General features: G+C 42.3%; 1 protein-coding gene across 5 annotated transcripts in view; it reads left to right on the forward strand.

Annotated features, from left to right (window-relative positions):
- The first annotated feature begins 1,352 nt into the window (after positions 1 to 1,352).
- Positions 1,353 to 20,166, forward strand: part of CAP1 (cyclase associated actin cytoskeleton regulatory protein 1) — a 28,990-nt gene continuing 10,176 nt past the window's right edge. Inside the window, exons 1-4 of one of the 5 annotated variants that reach the window (XM_039473640.2) lie at positions 1,353 to 1,455; positions 17,303 to 17,424; positions 18,073 to 18,176; positions 19,835 to 19,912. In XM_039473640.2, coding sequence (XP_039329574.1) covers positions 17,313 to 17,424; positions 18,073 to 18,176; positions 19,835 to 19,912 — 294 coding nt within the window. In that variant the 5' untranslated portion in view covers positions 1,353 to 1,455; positions 17,303 to 17,312. Of the gene's footprint in view, positions 1,474 to 17,299; positions 17,425 to 18,072; positions 18,177 to 19,834; positions 19,913 to 20,166 lie in introns of all 5 variants that reach the window. The other 4 variants (XM_010347551.3, XM_003937012.3, XM_010347553.2 and 1 more) reach the window with 4 other exon arrangements.

Raw genomic sequence — 20,166 nt, forward strand, 5'->3', positions numbered from 1 at the left:
TGGTCTATCACAGGGGCTAAGCTCATGGGATTAGAGTCAGACAGATGTGTTTCCTTCAAAGTTTCAACAGTTACTTTCTGACCTTGGCAATTATTCAGCTTCCTCATTTGAAAACCAGAGGACATAATGGTACCTACCACCGAGAGTTGCTATTAGGAGTAAATGAAAATACCCTTGAAGCACTCAGCATGGACCTGGCAAGTAGTCAGCGTGCAGTAAATGGCAGCTGTTATAAGAATTTTACTTGTTGAATGACTCTGGCATATAACGCCTGCATTCAACTTGAAACACGGAGCTGTCACATTAGTTCAGCTGAAGGGGCGGGAACTGTGGCACTCGCCAATTTTTTCTAGAAATAAATCTTTGTGGGAGGATAATGACCGGTTGGAAAGCGTTTGAGTCTTGAGGGAACAAAGATCGGATCTCCAGTCCCAAGGAACAAGGAAGCGAAGCCTCCTCTGCGCGCGGCGGAACCTCCCTCGGACCGAGTAGCAGCCGCCTGGGCCCGCCCAGCCCCGGGCGAGGCTCTCAGAAACCGGATTTCAGCGGAGTGGGTGCAGGATCTGCTCTAATTTTGCTCATCTTATTCTAGGAGACCACACCCCGCGCGCCAGGAGGAAGGGCTCCAAACCACAGGGCGGAGGCTTCCGCGCGGCCCCAAACCTGACCATCTATGGTCACAAAACACACCGAGCAAACAGGAAGCAGGGCGAGAGCCGAGGGTTCCCTACCTTCCCGACCCCGGGACTGCCAGCCGAGCTGGCGCTGGCCCACTGCGCCCTTACTGACCCCTACGCCCCCACGCCCCGCGCCCAGTCTCCGCAAGTCCTCCCACAACAATGTCCAGACTAATTGCCTTCCCACGTCACAAATGGGGAAACCGAGGTACGCAAGCCCAGAGACGGGAGGAGCTTGGCCTCGATCCCCACCGAGAGGGGACGGCCGCCGGGACTGCCGCCCTCAGAGAATCCTAGCCCCCAGTCCTTCCAAGACCCTTTGCGGACTGCAGCGGAAAGAAACCGGCCTCTGTCACTGAGACCAAACTGACAGAGGAAGTGGCCACTCTGATGTCCTTTCCGAGGGGAGCTTAGCCAGGGACTTTTGCCCTTCCCGCCCCGGGCCTCTGGGGGCGATTCCGGCTGGGTACCGCGGGACGAGGGCGTGGCCTCGTTTGTGAGCCCGCCCTCCGCGCTTGGCTCCCGCCTTGAGGGCGGGGCTCTTTCCCAAGTGCCCTCTGGGCGAGCCTGGCCGCTCTCTCTCGGGCGTGGCGAAGAGGGGCGGAGTCACGAGCGCGGCCGTGAGACTTCCTGCCCATTCGCTGGCTAGCCTAGCGCTTTGGCCGGCGGCTCATTTCCGGTGGGGGTGCCGCGCCCAGTGAGGGCCCGGAAGTGGGTCGCGCGGAGATTGCTGGGCGGTTCTTGCCGGAAGTGGAGAGCGGCTGATCGCAGTCCGGAGGTGAGGCAGAACTCTGAGGTGAGGGTGTGCGGCTGGGTGGGGACTCGGGTCCCCTCTGGGGCCCATCGGCCTCTGGTGTTGTTAATGGCCATTCTGGCTTATGAGCATGTCGTGAGCTCTGCGGAGGTGGCCGGGGCTGAGGCCCTCAGGCCGACCCGGACTCCTGGGCGCGGTCTCTTGAGGTGGGGCCGGGGTGAGCTGCTGAGTCCGGTTGCCCCGGGGAGGCCCCTCAGCTCGATTTCGCAGCGCTGCCCATCAGCTTCAGCGGAGGCCTGATTCTGAGGTGCTCTGACTGGAAGGAACCTCCGAGATCGGAGAGTCTTCCCCGTCCCCTGCTGACGCTCCCATTGCACTGATGGGTAAATTGATCCCCAGAGAAGAGGCTAGTCTGAGATACATAGCGAGTGAGGAAAAGAATCGGAATTATGATCCTGGTTCCTTAGATGACCAGCAGTTCCTTCCCCTGTTCCTCGGAACCTCTCTAACTTGGGATCGTCTTCCGGTCGGTGTTGCCCCCCGCAGGCGGCTGCAGGTTAAAGGCCACCCACTGCGTGAAACCTTTTTTTCCCCCTCTTCCCGAATTGAGCCGTTTGGAATGCCTAGGGAGTTTTTAAAAGAGAGGCGGGCAAGTCCTTGTATTTACAGGCAGATAGCCTCCTTTTCCTCCTCAGCTACTGCTCTGATTTTGAAAAGCCAGGCTAACTTTATTGAAGGCGTGTACTTCTGGACCTGAAATCAGACGGCTCAGGTTTGGTCTGGCCTCGGTGCTAAGTGTCTGTGACCATAGGTGCTTTATTTAACTTCATTGAGCCTTCTTTTGTTCATCTTTTCAGTGGAGATCTCTGCTGACCCCACAGGATTAAATTCACCGTAACAAATTGTGTTTATTCTGTGCCAGGATTTTACCAGATGCGGGGAATTGCAGTTTTAAAACAAAACAACATAGATCCCGTTCACATGGAGCTAGTAGTGTTCGCAGGGATGTTTAAGAAGTAATTAAAAAAAGGAAGAGCAGGGTGCTTTGAAAGTGTGTAACGGGATACAGGAAAAGCCCTTCTGAAGAAGCAAAGTTTTTAAGATGAATTTTGAAGGATGAATAGGAGTGCGTTCAAAGAGGGGAATGAGAGCATTTGAGACAGGTTAGCATCAGAACTGTGTCAGTTGAAGCTCTTTGTGGGGATCTCTCTTCAAGTGAAAATTTAGCATTTACTAGACATTTATTAAGACCTTAATATGTATGGGGCACATTTTAATGAGACAGCCTTTGTGGCAGAGAATACAGTTGTTCTTATGGAGTTTACAGTGGGAGAGGAAATAGACAAGTAACTGAGGGATGGCTTATAGTTTCATAGTGCATAGCACAGGGCTGCAAGAGCATAGAGGAGAAATACCTGAGCCAGGTGTCCAGGCTTCCAGGAGGAAATGGGAGGTTAACTCTTGAAATATTTAGCAACGTAGAGAACCTGGAAGAGGGATTTCCAGGCAGAGAGTACTACGGGTGCAAGGACCTGGAGAACCGGACAGGTGAAAGACCATGACTGGTTCAGTGTGACTGAAGTTCTAGTGATGGTTGGGGAAGTGGAGGAAGTGAGATGTAGTCAGGTCAGTCATATGTGGAGGACATTGTAAGCAATGCTAAGAAATTTGGATTTTTACCCTGAAAGCTATAGAGATGCTTTGAAGGGTTTTATGCAGGAAAATGATGTCATCAGATTTATATTTTAGAAAGTTCAGTCTTTCGCCGGGCGCGGTGACTCAAGCCTGTAATCCCAGCACTTTGGGAGGCCGAGGCGGGTGGATCACGAGGTCGAGATCAAGACCATCCTGGTCAACATGGTGAAACCCCGTCTCTACTAAAAAAATACAAAAAATTAGCTGGGCATGGTGGCACGTACCTGTAATCCCAGCTACTCAGGAGGCTGAGGCAGGAGAATTGCCTGAACCCAGGAGGCGGAGGTTGCGGTGAGCCGAGATCGCGCCATTGCACTCCAGCCTGGGTAACAAGAGCGAAACTCCGTCTCAAAAAAAAAAAAAAAGAAAGAAAGAAAGTTCAGTCTTTCAAGTGGGAATGGACCAATCCCTGTGGGGAAGTAAACTGGTGTTTGGAAGCTCTTGCTGTAGGCATGGCCTGAACTAAGACAATGGAAATGGGAATGGTGAGGAACGATCAGATTTGAGCAATATTTAGAAGATACATCACAGGGTTGAGAAAGAGTTAAAAAAAAAAAATGGAATCCATAGAATTGGAGGCTGATGATGGGAATTAAGAAGTAAGAGTTGCCTGATTGCCTGGCTTTCTGGCTTAGAGAACTGGGTAATACCATTGAGATCAAGAGTATGAGAGGTAAATTAGGGAGGAGGTAAATTAGGGAGACGACGTGGGAGTAAAAAGGTATTTTGAATGTTTTTAGTTTGAGGTGTTTGTAGCACATCCTGGCAAAGATGTCTGATAAGATGGGTCAGCTAAAGGAAGCAGCAAGAGTAAAGATACGGAGACAGGAGAGGGCCTAAATTGTTCAGTGCCTTACTGGGTCCTGGAGTTTTGCAGAACACCAGACTGCAAAAAAAGATAGATGTCTGCCAGGTTGTGAAGGCTTTTTTTTTTTTTTTTTTTTTTTAAACGGAGTTTCACTCTTGTTGCCCAGGCTGGAGTGCAATGCTCACCACAACCTCCACCTCCCAGGTTCAAGTGATTCTCCTGCCTCAGCCTCCCGAGTATCTGGGATTACAAGCATGTGCCACCACGCCTGGCTGTTTTTTTTATTTTTATTTTTAGTAGAGACAGGGTTTCTCCATGTTGGTCAGGCTGGTCTCGAACTTCCGACCTCAGGTGATCTGCCTGCCTTGGCCTCCCAAAGTGCTGGGATTACAGGCTTGAGCCACCATGCCCGGTTGTGAAGGGCTTTTAATGCTTTGTTGAATTTGTTTGACGTTGATTTTGTGGTTGGCAATTTGCTAATAGATTTTCCTGGGTCCAGCATAAATTTCTGGGCTCAGCCGGGTGGCTCACACCTGTAATCCTGGTACTTTGGGAGGCTGAGGCAGGCAGATCACCTGAGATCAGGAGTTCAAGACCAGTCTGGCCAATGTGGCGAAACACCGTCCCTACCAAAAATACAAAAATTAGCTGAGCATGGTGCTGCATGCCTGTAGTCCCATCTACTTGGGAGGCTGAGGCAGGAAAATCGCTTGAACCCAGGAGGCAGCGGTTGCTGTGAGCGGAGATTGTACCACTGCACTCCAGCCTGGGTGACAGTAAGACTCTGTCTCCAAAAAAAAGAAAAAGAAGTTGTTTCTTGCTTTCTCCAGAAATACTTCCTCAATTGGGTGGGCATAATTGATATCTCAGAGAAGTTTAAATAAAATGGTAGCAGTGAAAGTACTTTAGAATACAGCCTAATGTGCGAACCAAAAGTGCTGATATTAAGATTAAGTGAGTATATTTTTGCTTTGGGAGGTTAGCTACTGAGTCCGTAAAATGTTTTATTTCCAACCTGAGGAATGATCTTTTATTCTCACCCTTTTTCCTGGTTGCAGTTATTTTTTAGCCTTTAAAAAGTGACTTCCTTGAGGCTGAGTTGGAGACTAGCCTGGTCAACATAGTGAGACCCCCGTCTCTATAAAAGAAAAAAAGGTGACTTCCTCTTTTCAGTTTTTTGTGAAGCATTGTGAATCAAATATATATATATATATATTTTTTTTTTTTTTTTTTTTTTTTTTTTTTTTTTACTTAAGCAAATGCAAAGTGTCACTGGAAGTTGAACCACCTCTGGTTTGAAATTTAATGCTGAGATTTGAAATCTGAGTTCTAGAGTGGTATCTTACCCAATCCTAGTGATTATTGCTTTGAAATATTGCCATCAGTTTCTTTATTTGTGCTAACCTGGCTTTTATGACCTATACTTCAGCTTCTTTATGACAACCAGACAAATCTTTTATAAGTTCTCTAATAAGTGTGAATATAAAATACATCTCAGCTGGTACAAAAAAGAAGAAGAAAAAAAAGTTATCTAATAAGCATTTTCATCATTTCTCTTCACTGACTTCATATTCACAAAGAGTCGATTCTAAACTCTTGTCCATCTTACAGAATTCTCCACAGATAGACCTTTATCTTAATTTTTATTGTATGGTACAAGTGACTTTCTAATTTAGAAAGTCCTGAACTAGTATTTTACTTGAATCTTTTGTACTTCCCTACGCTCTTTATTAAATTAGAACAGGGTTTCTTGAGTTTGGCACAATTGACATTTTGGGCCATATAATTCTTTATTATGGAGTTGTCCTGTGCGTTGCAGGATGTTAAGCAGCATCTATCTAGTAGATGTCTACCTAGTAGATGCTAATTATATTTCCTCAGTTGTAACAACCAAAAATGTCTTCAGACATTGCCGTATGTCTCCTGGAGAATAGAATTGCCTCTGGTTGAGAATTGCTGCATTAAAAAGTATCATCGCTATGATTGTACAATGTTCCCAACTAAATTCTGTGAGGGCAGGCCCCGTAGCCGTACTTAGTGTAGTCAGTGGTACATGATTAGCACTCAGTACCCTTGCAATGAATGAATCATTTATTTTTGTTGAAGCCTCAAGAAATTATTGTTCCTTCAAGGAATTTCTGGGTGATCCTTAAAGGACTACTTGCCTCTTTTTCACCCTACAGAGTATGCGATTTTTTTTTTTTTTTTTTTTCCGAGACGGAGTTTCGCTCTTGTTACCCAGGCTGGAGTGCAATGGTGCGATCTCGGCTCACCGCAACCTCCGCCTCTTGGGCTCAGGCAATTCTCCTGCCTCAGCCTCCTGAGTAGCTAGGATTACAGGCACGAGCTACCATGCCCAGCTAATTTTTTGTATTTTTTTATTAGAGACGGGGTTTTACCATGTTGACCAGGATGGTCTTGATCTCTCAACCTCGTGATCCACCCGCCTCGGCTTCCCAAAGTGCTGGGCTTACAGGCTTGAGCCACTGCGCCCGGCCTTTTTTTTTTTTTTTTAAGTTGAAGCCTCTCTGTTGCACAGGTTGGAGTACAGAGGTGCAGTCAAGGCCCACTGCAACCCCCACCTTCTGGGCTCAAGTAATCTTCTTGCCTCAGCCTCCTGAGTAGTTGGGACTACAGTTTTTTTCTTTCTTTCTTTTGTTTTTTGTTTCTTTGAGACAGAGTCTTGCTCTGTCACCCAGACTGGATTGCAGTGGTGCCATCTCAGCTCACTGCAACCTCTGCCTCCCGGGTTGAAGCGATTCTCCGGCCTCAGCCTCCTGAGTAGCTGAAACTACAGGCACACACCACTGCTACAATGAGCTAATTTTTGTATTTTTAGTAGAGAACAGGGTTTTGCCATGTTGGCCAGGCTGATCTCGAACTCTGGGCCTCAAGGGATCCACCCACCCCGGCCTCCCGAAGTTCTGGAATTACAGGCATGAACCACCATGCACCCAGCTAGAAGTTTCTTTTTTTCAGAGACAGGGTCTCGCTGTGTTGCCTGGGCTGGTCTCAAACCCCTGGCCTCAGTTGATGCTCTGGCTTCAGTCTTCTGAGTCACTGGGAGTACAGGAATGAGCCACCACACCTGGCAGATGTGATCTTAGAGAAATGCCATTGATTTAAGTACTAGAAGCAAGCTTCCTGTCGACAGTATACGTCAGCAGATTACCCTCTCTGTGTTGAAAATATGTAAATGCCTGTTTTGTTCGTGTTGCTTACATTTAGAGTGCTTGGTTTTAGTGGACGGAGACTTATCATTTATTTTAAAGTTGCATATAGGCCAGGCATGGTGATTCACTTCTGTAATCACAGCACCTTGGGAGGCCAAGGCGGACGGATTTACCTGAGGTCAGGAGTTCGAGACCAGCCTGGCCAATATGGCAAAACCCCGTCTCTACTAAAAATATAAAAATTACCCGAGTGTGGTGCCATGCACCTGTAATCCCAGCTACTAGGGAGGCTGAGGCAAAAAAATCACTTGAACCCGGGAGACAGAGGTTGCAGTGAGCTAAGATCACACCACTGCATGATCTGTTCCAGCCTGGGTGATGGAGCAAGACTCCATCTCAAAACAAAAACAAAACACTAGGCCGGGCGCGGTGGCTCAAGCCTGTAATCCCAGCACTTTGGGAGGCCGAGGAGGGTGGATCATAAGGTCAAGAGATCAAGACCATCCTGGTCAACATGGTGAAACCCCGTCTCTACTAAAAATACAAAACATTAGCTGGGCATGGTGGCGCGTGCCTGTAATCCCAGCTACTTGGGAGGCTGAGGCAGGAGAATTGCCTGAATCCAGGAGGCGGAGGTTGCGGTGAGCCGAGATGGCGCCATTGCACTCCAGCCTGGGTAACAAGAGCGAAACTCCATCAAAAAAACAAAACAGAACACTAAAGTTGCATATAGTTTATGGAGTATTCACATTTATTGTAGTTGATAAAATTGTACAGTCATGCATTGATTAATAACGGGTACATTCTGAGAAATTTGTCATTAGGTGATTTAATCATTGTGAGAACATCATAGAGTGTACTTACACAAATTTAGGTGGTACTGCACATCTAGGCTATGTGGTGTAGCTTATTGCTCCTAGGCTACAAACCTGTATAGTGCCTTACTGTATCTTTTGTATATTGTAGGCAGTTTATAATATAATGTAGGTATTTGTATATCTAAACATTTTTAAAGTACAGTAAAACTATGATATTATAATCTTATGGGATCTCTAAGATCACATCTGCCAGGTGTGGTGGCTCATTCCTGTACTCCCAGTGACTCAGGAGCCTAAAGTATAGGTCGTGAAAGCCAGGTTAGCACATATAAAAAAACTGATGGTAACATTTCAAAGCAATAATCACAAGGATTGGGTAAGATACCACTCTAGAACTCTCAGATTTCAAATTGAGATTTGAAATTTAATGCTGAGGCATTAAATTTCAAACCAGAGGTTCAGTGTTGTATATGTGGTCCATCATTGACCAAAATGTCATTATGTAATGCATGACGCTAGTTTCATAACTTTAATGCAGCTGCAGCATACACCGTGAAATTATTTCTTCTTCGTATACTATATGTTAACCTAATAAAAACAAAGTTCTAAAAATATGCTTCAGCTACAGTGCCGCTTTGTTTGCCTTATATTACCAGAACTTTTCCATTTGTTTGCCTTGTATTACCCAAACTTTTCCATTTGGCTGGAAAATAGTTGAAATGTTACTGGAAGGAGCAGGCTTGCTTTTTTTTTGTTTCATTTTGTTTTGTTTTTTCCTCCAGAGGGCATTGAAATTCCTATAATTTAATTATAGACTTAACAATCTTTCCATATTTCTACCTGCAGATGAATCATGGCTAACAACAAATGTCATCCTTGAATCTGTCTTTACATATGAGAGAGGGAAATGCTGTTCTATTAAAGCAACTATTCAGGCTGAAATCAGCCAAGGCAGTTTTCCCTTATACACTATAAAACATACAGAAGTAGAAAGGGACTGCTGAATTGCTCTGTGAAATTAGTCTTCATCGTATTCTTTGAATGTAGGAGAGAAGAGAACCCATGACCTGTTTGCCTGTTTGCCCCAGACATTGAAATAGCTACTTCCAAGTCTGATGTCAGTTTATACACAGATTTTACTCACTCCTGGGGTTTCAGATAGAGGACATGTGTAAGGAGGGAATAGGAGACAGGTGTTGATACTGGGTTGGATTCCTTCCTTCCCTAAAATGTAGATCTTTCTTTTTATTTTTTTTAGACAGAGTCTGTCTGTTACCAGGCTGGAGTGCAGTGGTGCCATCTTGGCTGACCACAACCTCCACCTTCCAGGTTCAAGCAATTCTCCTGCCTCAGCGTCCCAAGTAGTAGGGATTACAGGCATCCTCCACCACGCCCGGCTAATCTTTGTATTTTTAGTAGGGTTTAAACAAGAGTTTCACAATATTGGCCAGGCTGATCTTGAACTCCTGACTTTGTGATCTGCCCACTTAGCCTCCCAAAATGCTGGGATTACAGGCATGAGCCACCATGCCTGGCCAGTTCTTTCTTTTTAAATCTAAACCTCAGGTGGCAGTGACTCAGGCTCTAAATGTCATTGGTTTAATCAGTAAAACCAAATGGTTAGAGAAGAACAGTGCCTCATGATTTGGGTTAGATTTAGATGGCATTTTATTTTCTTTTTTAAAATTTGTATTTATTTATTTTCCCTAGACTGCTCAGAAGGAGGCTGTTATTTTATTTAATTTATTTAAAATTTTTTAAATTAAATTAAATTTTTTTTGACAGTGTCTTGCTCTTGTTGCCCAGGCTGTAGTGCAGGGGCGCGATCTCGGCTCATTGCAGCCTCTGCCTTCTGGGTTCAAGCAATTCTCCTGCCTCAGCCTCCTGAGTAGCTGGGATTTCAGGTACCTACCACCATGTCCAGCTACTTTTTTCCTTTTTTTTTTTTTTGTATTTTTAGTAGAGATTAGGTTTCACCATGTTGGCCAGGGTGGTCTTGAACTCCTGACCTCAGGTGATCCAACCATCTTGGCCTACATGGCAACTTTACTAGGGCAAAGTGGTGTCTGTTAGTTGGTTCTGGGTTAAACAAGCCAACTTGTGTCTTCCAGTAGCATTTGTATATAGGTTTTACTTCGTGACATGTTAAAAGCTAGTGATAAGAATTTATTGAAAGTAGAACTCACTAATAGTTTAGTGGTAATTTAGAAGAGATACCCAAGTAGAAATTTTTTTTTTTTTTTAATTACAAAAGATTATATGTTAAAAGAAAGTTTGGAAAACAGAGAGGTAGAAATTATCAAAAACCCCATCACCCAAATGTGGCAAGTATTGTAAATTTTGTGTTTAAGTCTTTTTCCACAGTTCATTTAGCTATTCCGCTGTGATTAGAAGTCCAAGATCGATATAGATATAGATAGATCGATAGATCTAACATTGCAGCAAACATCTTCATACTTATCACTTTTCTCACATTGTGATTTACTTTCTTAGGATAAAATGTCAGAAACAGGATTACAAAATTAAGACCAAGAGAAGCATTTTGAAGCAAATAAATTAGGCTACCATAGTAGACAGGCTGATTTGTATGGTTTTATTTTCAATTTTACTTCAGGATGTTGATTTAGAAGAACAGCTAGGGGACAAAGTAGAAATCATTTTAAGCATACCAACTTCCTACTCAAGTCGAAATTCATGCTACTGGCTTAATTGCCTGGTGGGATGTGACAAGAACTGCATGAGTAACCTGGTTCCGTTTACTTCTGAATGACTTTCTTGAATAGGCAGAAGGAATTGGGTTAAGTTGTTAGAAGTATGACAGTGTGAGGCAGCTTTGGCAGGAATCACCAGCCATTTCTGAATTTTTTTTAAGGCAAAGTCTCTGTTGCCCAGGCCGGAGTGCAGTGGTACAATCCAGCTCACTGCAACCTCCGCCTCCTGGGTTCAAGAGATTCTCATGCCTCAGTTCTGGCATAAGGTGGTATGTTTTAACAAGATGATTTGTAGGATTATAGACATGTACCACCATGCCTGATTAATTTTTGTATTTTTAGTAGAGACGAGGTTTCACCATGTTGGCCAGGCTGATCGTGCGCTCCTGACTTCAGGTGATCCACCCACCTTGGCCTCCCAAAGTGCTGGGATTACAGGTGTGAGCCACTTTGCCCAGCCTGGTTTTTTTGGTTTTAAACCACAATAGACATTGCTGGAGAATCAAGCTCATAATTTCTTTTTACTCTGCATGATATTCCTCCAAGAACTTATCTAGTTGCATGACTTCATGACGGTTCTTTGCCAGTGATTTGCAAACATTATCTCCAGTCTTGATTCTTTCCCAGGCTTTATTTCTAAATACTCACTAGTCATTTCCACTTATAAGCTTTGTCTTCTTTTCAAACGCAGCATATCCAAAACTGACCTCATCTTGTTACCTTAACTAGAACATGCCAGAACCAATTTCTGCCTATAATGTCATTGTTCTTAAGGCCCCCGTATTCGCAAATCTAGTCATCTTTGCTTCCCTTCTCTGAATGCTGCTGTGCTCACAGTCAGTACCATACAGTTAGTTCTTGTTCTCAGTTTAATGCACACTTGTTTCATGTGCCCTCCGAGGGCAGAACCAAGCTTCGTGGGTGGAAGTTGCAGTGAAGCAGATTTGCCTCCATATAAGGAAGAACTTTTTAATATTTGAGCTGTGTGGATGGAATGGGCTGCCTCCAGAAGTCTTGGGTTCTCCATTGCTGAAGGGTGTTTGAACAGAGGGTGCCTGACTAATTGCTAATTGAAAGGACTGTTCTGGCATAAGATGGTGTTTTTACAAGATGATTTCTAGAATCCCTCTAATTTTGAGAGCCAGCGATTCATTAGAAGGTAGCTTTGTCTCTCCTACAAGACTTCCTTAGAATAGGGAAACTGTTTTACCTTTTCTTTTATATTCTGTACAGCACTTAATTGGGGTGCTGGTCTCTTAATTGCCTAAAGATGATTATTTACAGGTTAATTGATTCTTTTCATTTTGTTCCAATATTTGGTTTGACACCAAATATTGTGGATTTTTTTCCTTTGAAATGTCTTTTGTAGGCCAGGGGCAGTGGCCTACAAAGTGAGTAATCTCAGCACTTTGGGAGGCCAAGACGAGTGGATCACCTGAGATCAGGAGTTCGAGACCAGCCAGGCCAACATGGTGAAACCCTGTCTCTACTAAAAGTACAAAAATTAGTGGGATGTGGTGGTACATGCCTGTAGTCCCAGCTACTCGGGAGGCTGAGGCAGGAGAATCGCTTGAACCTGGGAGATGGAGGTTGCAGTGAGCCACAGTTGTGCCACTGCACTCCAGCCTGGGCAACAGAGCAAGACTTCATTTCAAAAAATAAAAATAATAAATAAATAAATACAGATATCTTTTGTAGTAGCCTTATTTTACAGCTAGATGAATAACAGCTTTTAACCTGACTTTCTAGACCCTAATATCATCACTTGTCTCTAGATCCCATTGTGTTTATCAGACAGTACTTGTAAGCACTTTGCTTTCATCATATTATTCCTTCACTCAGAACCCTTGAATGGCTTCACATTTATCATAACATCAAATTTAAATTTTCCCTGGCTTTCAGTGCCCTCTCTAATCTGGCCCAGCTTGCTCATGCATTCTTGTTTCCCCTAATACTCTATGCTCTGTGCAGGCTAACCCACTCACATTTTACATATCCTGCCTTTCTTTTTCATGTTTGACTTGCTCTGGAATGTCTTCCCTTTTTTCTCTTATCTTTTCAAGATGCCTCACTTTCCTACTAAAACCAGAGTACCATCAGTTCTCATTGATTTCTTCTGAACTCTCAGAGCATATAGTAATTTACATAATTCAGAACTATAGCAGCAACATTCTGTGAAGAAAAATCTGCAATAATAGGCTGATAATTTAACTTTCCCTAATCCAACTGGATATTTTCTTTTTTTTTTTTTCAACTGGATATTTTCTAATAAAACTTTTTAAAATATAGACTGGGTGTGGTGGTTCACACCTGTAATCCCAGCACTTTGGGAGGCTGAGGCAAGAGGACTGTTTGAGCCCAGGAGTTTGAGACTAGCCTGAGCAACATAGTGAGACCCTGTCTCTATCACAATAATAATAATATTAAGTCAAGTGTGGTGGAATGTAGTTATAGTCCCAGCTATTCAGGAGTCTGAGGAGGACGAGTTGAGGCCAGGAGGTCAAGACTGCAGTGAGCTGTGAACATAGAGCCAGACCCTAGTTTGTTGGTTTGTTTGTTTTTCCTTTTCTTTTTGTTGTTTTTTAAACAAAAACAAAAAAACTTTTAAAAATGTTACCTACAGTATTTATTCCATTCACATTTTATTTTGTTGTCCTAACCAATACGAGTGCTTCTGGAGGGTAGGGACCATATGCCTTCTATTTCTTCAGTAGGTCCACAACACTAAGCACTTTGATTTTATGAGCATTTTCTATGTGCCTAGTTTTTCTAGGTGCTGGGAGATAGAGTGAGCGCAGGAGGTAGAATGGATAAATTCCCATCCTTCTTGAGCCTATATTTTAGTACATAATGTACAGTGCTAACACTTTACATTTGAATTGCATTTTGAGGCTTCTGAAGTGGTTACTGTCATCTGCGAAATCACCTCCTTTGATCCTTCTATCTCTGTATGCTAGATGAGGATTATAATCCATTATGTGATTGTGTAAAGTTACACAGTATGTACAGCTTGGGACTCAGACCTCAGCCTCCTAATTTTATTTGGACTTTGTAATTTTGACCACCTCTGTTTTTGAAGCTTTTATGATGAATGCTTAAGTAGTGGAAATCCAGACATTCATTTTTGGAGGTTTACATATAGTTCTTGGTTACTTACTGTGAGCCACTTTGCCTGGCTGATATCCTAACTCTTATCAGTCAAGATGGAGGCAAGAGACATCTATTTATGAGATTCACAAAATAGAGCCTATGGATTTTGATGACTGATAAGATGTTGTGGGGGAGTTTATGGGAATTATTACTATTTTTCAGGACTGTGCCAAGCACTTCTATATGGGTTTCTTCATTTATTCTCACTGAAGCCCTTTGGATTTTTCTACTATTATTGCCTTCATTGTAAAGATAAGAAAATCGACTCTCAGAAAGTTTGATAACTGCTTATGGTAACAGAGCCAGTGCATGTTGTGATTCAAACCCCCAGTCTATCTGACTTCTCTAAAGAACACTGTTATCCACTATACAGTACTGCCTAACAGTTTCCAGGTTACTGACTTGATCAATCAGGTGATTGATGGTAGTGCTGGAACAATGTTAGGGAAGATGATTTCTGTTTTTGGGCATTTCAGGTTGCCTTTGGGACATTGAGGAAGAGATGTCTAGGTGGAAGCTGGATCTAAAAAAAAAAAAAATTTTTTTTTTTTTTTAATGAGACAGGATCTCACTCTGTCACCCAGGCTGGAGTACAGTGGTATAATCACTATTCACTCCGTCCTCAACCTCCTGGGCTCAGGTAATCCTCCCACCTAAGCCTCCTGGGTAGCTGGGACTACAGGTGTGTACCACCATGCCCAGCTAATTTTTATATTTTTTGTAAAGATGGGAGTTTTGCGATGTTGTTCAGGCTGGTCTTGAATTGCTAAGCTCAAACAGTTCTCCCCCCTCGGCATTCCAGGGTGCTGGGATGACAGTTGTAAACTACAGTACCTGGCCTGAATCTAAAATTTAATCCCAGTGAATGTCCGGAGCTAGATGAATATGCTGCTCTGGTAGTCTTTAGTCTGTAGGTGGTTATGGTGCTACCACCTGGCAAATGGGCTGAGCATTACTACAACAAAGGTAGTCAAAGGCTTAGGAGTATGCATGACCACCTGAAGAATGTACATGTGTGTAGAGAGTGAGCAAAGTTAGTCTTTCACACAACTGAATCTCATTCTCTACACACACATACAATGTCACACTTTAATTCTGGACATTGTTTTCTATAACATCTCTAATCTCATCTTACTCCCACCAAGACCAAAAAAACAGTTCCTATTCTTTTGTATGTGGTTAGTGGGAGAATGAGATTAGCTATAAATGGTAGCTGTATTGTCCTTTTTTCATTTTACTTAGATCAGACAGCAGAACTGCAGCTTGTTCAGCAGTGAAAGCTTACAAATACAAATAAAATATGGAAAAAGAGAGCCAAAGTCCCATGAAGCTCTATTATTAAGCATTTAAGATTGGTAAATGTTCACAAACCCTGGCAGCCTCTAGAGATGTGTACTGTATCTCTCTGTTAACAGTGGTCTCAACCTGAAACATCCATGTATGAAGGAATGTGTTTTGTAACAGAACTGAGTGGTATCTATTCATGGAAGGCAGCTTGGGAGTTTACTGCATCCTTACCTTTTCCCCTGGGTTAATAGTGTGGTAGATTATATATATGAGATTCTGTCCTTGGTCAGTATGCGTAATAGAACAGGACAGCAATTCAGGTATCAGTTGATGGTGTCCTAACATCAGGGAAAGTATGTTGACTGCTTATGGTCTGCTCTATTTGCGAGTAGAACACAGACCTGGAGGCTTCTGCTGCTGCTCCAGGCCCGGGAATGGATAGATTTGTTTGGTTGCCATTCTCATATTTTTTTCTTTGATTCTCTTGAACAACACTCTCTGGCAAGTGATTGGGCCCACAGAGACCAGAGCCTGTACATGGAGAAGAATGGACAGAGATTATATTGTCTTCCTTACTTTATCTTGTGAGTCGCTTATCTCTTCCACAGGGAGGACAATGTGTTAACCTGAGATAATTCTGGCATGCTGTCATCTCTGGGGGAATCATAATTGCTGTGGTCATTTTAGGCAGCGTCAAGGGAGTTGAGTTCATTCACCTTCAGTTACCTGAACTGAATTCAGTTACCTGAATTGATGCTTTCATGAAATGGAATCTTTCAAAGTCAAACCTTTGATTGAAATTTCAATGACTAGTTTTCATGAGATCACTATGGTCTCAAGTACTTTATGTAGAGGTGCATTGATTGTGACTTATGGGTAACTTTAGCACCCTTGTCCCTCTGGAGTTTTGGAATGCTATTTGTGAGGTTCATAACTTTGTAAATACTTATTGAACACCTACTACCTGCCAGGTAGATTATGATAGAGTATATAATAAGGAACAAGCTATATAAGGTCCTTTCTCTCTTGGAGCTTACTTTCTTTAGGATATTAGACATTGAATTAGGCTAGTTCAGGTAAGATAGTACTTATGAAAGATCTGTAACAAGTTCTTTTGGATGTGTCTAGTGTGCTTCCCTATTGCATGTCCAGATCTTTCTCATCTTCACTTGAAGGCTGGCTCAAATAGCAGCTTCTCCATCATATCCTTATCTGATCCTTCCAGCTGATATATTCCTCCACTCTTTCAAATCTCATGCCTCTCTATCAGCAGCTTTTTTATGTCACCTTAAAATATTTTTCTACTTGTTTCATATGTTAAGTCTCCCTATTAGACTATAAATTATTGAGGGCAGGTCGAGTACGGTGGCTCACGCCTGTAATCCCAGCACTTTGGGAAGCTGAGGCAGGTGAATTACTTGAGGTCAGGAGTTCAAGACCAGCCTGGCCAACATAGTGAAACCCTTTCTCTACTAAAAATACAAAAAATTACAGGTGCATGCCTGTAATCCCAGCTACTTGGGAGACTGAGACAGGAGAAGCATTGAACCCAGGGAGCGGAGCTTGCAGTGAGCTGAGATCCTGCCACTGCACTTCAGCCTGGTTGACAGCAAGATTTGTCTGAAAAAAAAAAATTATTGAGGGCAGAGAAAATATTCTATTCATCTTGGTTTGGGATATTTCACATGCAGGCAGCAGGATGTCATGGGAAAAAACACACTGAATTTAGAGCCGTAAGATGAATTGAGTACTGGCTTCTCTGTTCGCTAGCTCTATGACTAGGCAAGTCATTGAACTTCTCTGAAACTAAGTTTTCTATCTCTAAGCGTGTAGTAATCATCCTTCTGTTCCTGAATAATTGTCAGGAGGCTCAAACTGAGATAATATATGGGACTATCCTTTGTAAATTCCAACTTTCTACACACAGTAGCATAGTAAATATTCAGGAAGTATTTGAATGAGTAAGCATTTACTTTAGTGAACACCTTTTCCTGAGCAGTTCTCTTGCTTAATGAGGTCTTTTGATTTTGTAAATATGTTAGACTACTTATCTGATTTTTTTTGTATTGCTCCATTTTGCAGATGACTTCTAATTTTATTAAATTATTCTGTTCCTAAAATTGGCATCCTCTTCATCCACCTGTGGGTGACCAGGAATTTTGTTACTTTTTTCTTTGTAGGTGCTGTGTAATATCTAAATAACAAATGGCATTTGATTTGTTTCAGCAGGTGATACATTATGGCTGACATGCAAAATCTGGTAGAAAGATTGGAGAGGGCAGTGGGCCGCCTGGAGGCAGTATCCCATACCTCTGACATGCACCGTGGGTATGGAGACAGTCCTTCAAAAGGTAAGCAGTTCACAGCCCAGCAGAATGCTTTCTTTGAGTGTCTTGGTCTGAAAATTTTCTGTTCTCTCCTTTGGAGCTAACTTCCCAAAACACTTAATCTAGAAAGTTTATCTTTTGTAATTTATATTGCTGTGAACAGATAAGAGGAAATGACTTGTACATGGAGGCCTGTGGTTAAGTTATTTTAACACAAGAACTTCCTGCTTATGTGACATTTCCTGTTCTTTCTTTGGCAGAATGACTCCAATGTAAGTCAAGTGACATGATAATAAAATTCCTCTCTCCAAATGCTTGGCAAATTGGCCGTTTTTCACATGTACCAATTGAAACATAGAATGTTAACACTAAAAGAAACCTTGGAGGATCATTTTGTTTATTTTCATTTTGTAGATAAAGAAAATTAAGCTCAGAGAGGAAAAGGGATTTAGTCAAGGTCACACAACCAGTTAGTAGTGAATTGGACCTAGAACCCAGGTTTCCCTACTCCCGTTCCAGTATCCTCATGACTGTATTACCTTGCTTCCTGACTTCCTTTTTTTTTTTTCCCCCATATGCTGCTTACACAGAACCGACTTTCACATAGAAGCATATTTTAAAGAAGCCTCCTTCTGATGCATGGCTGATTCTTCATGGTGTGTTTGTCTTTAGCAGGAGCAGCTCCCTATGTGCAGGCATTTGACTTGCTGCTTGCCGGTCCTGTGGCAGAGTACTTGAAGATCAGTAAAGAGATTGGGGGAGACGTGCAGAAACATGTAAGGATGTTTTACCTTTTTCCCCTTCTTTTAAGGACTGAGAGCTTTCTTCAGTCAGCCAAGGGGCTCATCCTTGGTTTAAGAGCCCCTTGAGAAGTTCCTCTTGGTTTGGGGCATTACACATGTTCTTTTTATTCTTCCTGTACTGAGGAGTTCAGTCCAGCGCTAAAAATGATTCCTCATATTTTTCTAGGCCCCTTGCTTTTATCACATATTTATATAAAAAGCTTACTTGGTATATAAAATATGGTTCTCTTCATCTTTGTAGTGAAGAATATCCACCAGTTTGATCCCAATGTATTATATAATCAAACCTACAGTGGCTTATTTAAAGGAGTCATTATCATGACTTAGCATTTATAAAACTATACTTGATAGTTATTAGTTATGCTAATGTGGGTTATTTTCACACTTACCCACAGCAAGAATATGAAGTAGGCAATGACAGGTGCCTTTCCACCCACCTTCCTTTATGCCTCCTATGTCATCACCACCACACACCCCCCGCTATCCTACACTCACATATACATTCTGCCACTATTTTTGGGACCCAGAAACATTCCTGCTAGCTTACTGAATGATCCCTTATAAATAGTAACCATGTTTGGGATCTTCCTCACCTAAACCTTTCACCAAGACTGGCTGCTTGGCTTTGAAACTCTATTTTGAGCCTCTCAAATACCATCTGTTGCCAATGGTCTTAGCTCTAGAGTGTGGGACTGGGACTTTAGTAAGGGTCTGGAGGCTTGCATTTTTACTTTATACAGTTCTATAACATTTGAAAAAACTTTAAAACATTTATCATTTGTATTTTAAAAATGCAAATCCAGAAAAAAATAATTACTTTCTTTGAATTTTTTGTATTCTAATAGTGCTTTAGTCTCACGTTTCTTAAATTTTTTTGACTGTGAATGACCCTTAGAAAGAAAGAACATATTTGATAAAAGTTTTACTAAATAATATTTATTTTCCATACATATTCTGCTTATGTAGCAAAATGATATTTATACTACTTCTGCTGTACTGATTTTTTTTTAACTTTTTATTTGGAAATAACTTTAAGTTGGTGCACTACACTCATACTTTTTTTCTATGAAGCTCACTAAATTGATTTAGTTATTTATTAATGGGTCATGATATCTAGCATTTGAGAGATAGCTTTAACCTAAAGGAGTAAATACCTTGAGAATTTTAGGCATAAATTTAGGGCTTTGCCTTTATTCCTGTCTCCAATTTTTGAGGAAAGAAAGGGGTTTGTTTGTTTGTTTGTTTGTTTGTTTTGGTGGTCGTTTGTGTGTGTGTGTGTTTTTGTTTTTTGTTTTTTGTTTTTTGTTTTTTGCTGATGTGAAATAGGAAGAATTTTTCACTGCACAGTATCACAATGTATGTGTAGTAGCTAAGATGACTTCATATAAGGCCAGGTGATTATCCGATTAACTTCATTTCCAACTCTGGATTTGTATCCCTGGTGAGTTCCAACAGGAACAGTAGTATATGTAATTCTGCTATCAGTCCCTGGAATCTGGAATACATGAGGAGGATAAAATGAAGTGCCTGGGTTGCTATCAGAGTACATGAAAGTAGAGGTTTCAGGTTATTCTTATCAAGACCTCTCCAGTTATAACGTGTCATCAATAGCTGATTCTTCTTTCTGGCAGGCGGAGATGGTCCACACAGGTTTGAAGTTGGAGCGAGCTCTTTTGGTTACAGCATCTCAGTGTCAACAGCCAGCAGATGTAAGTTCAGTACTAGTTGATTTTATTTTGGTTTGATGCTCAGGATGAGTTGAGAGATTTCTGTTAAGCTATTACCACATCTTAAAATACACCTACTAGGCTCATGATGATATATGTTAATACCAAGTTCCAGAGGTAGAGCCAGACTTCAAGTGCCTTAATGGGAATGTGCTGTTGAGTACTTAATGGTCTCTACAGGCTTTTTCTCTGTCATTTTGCATAGGACTGTAGTTATCCCTGGGACTTTGTTTGCC

The sequence above is a fragment of the Saimiri boliviensis genome, chromosome 11 (genome assembly GCF_048565385.1).
Source record: "Saimiri boliviensis isolate mSaiBol1 chromosome 11, mSaiBol1.pri, whole genome shotgun sequence".
In the NCBI taxonomy this organism is placed as follows: domain Eukaryota; kingdom Metazoa; phylum Chordata; class Mammalia; order Primates; family Cebidae; genus Saimiri; species Saimiri boliviensis.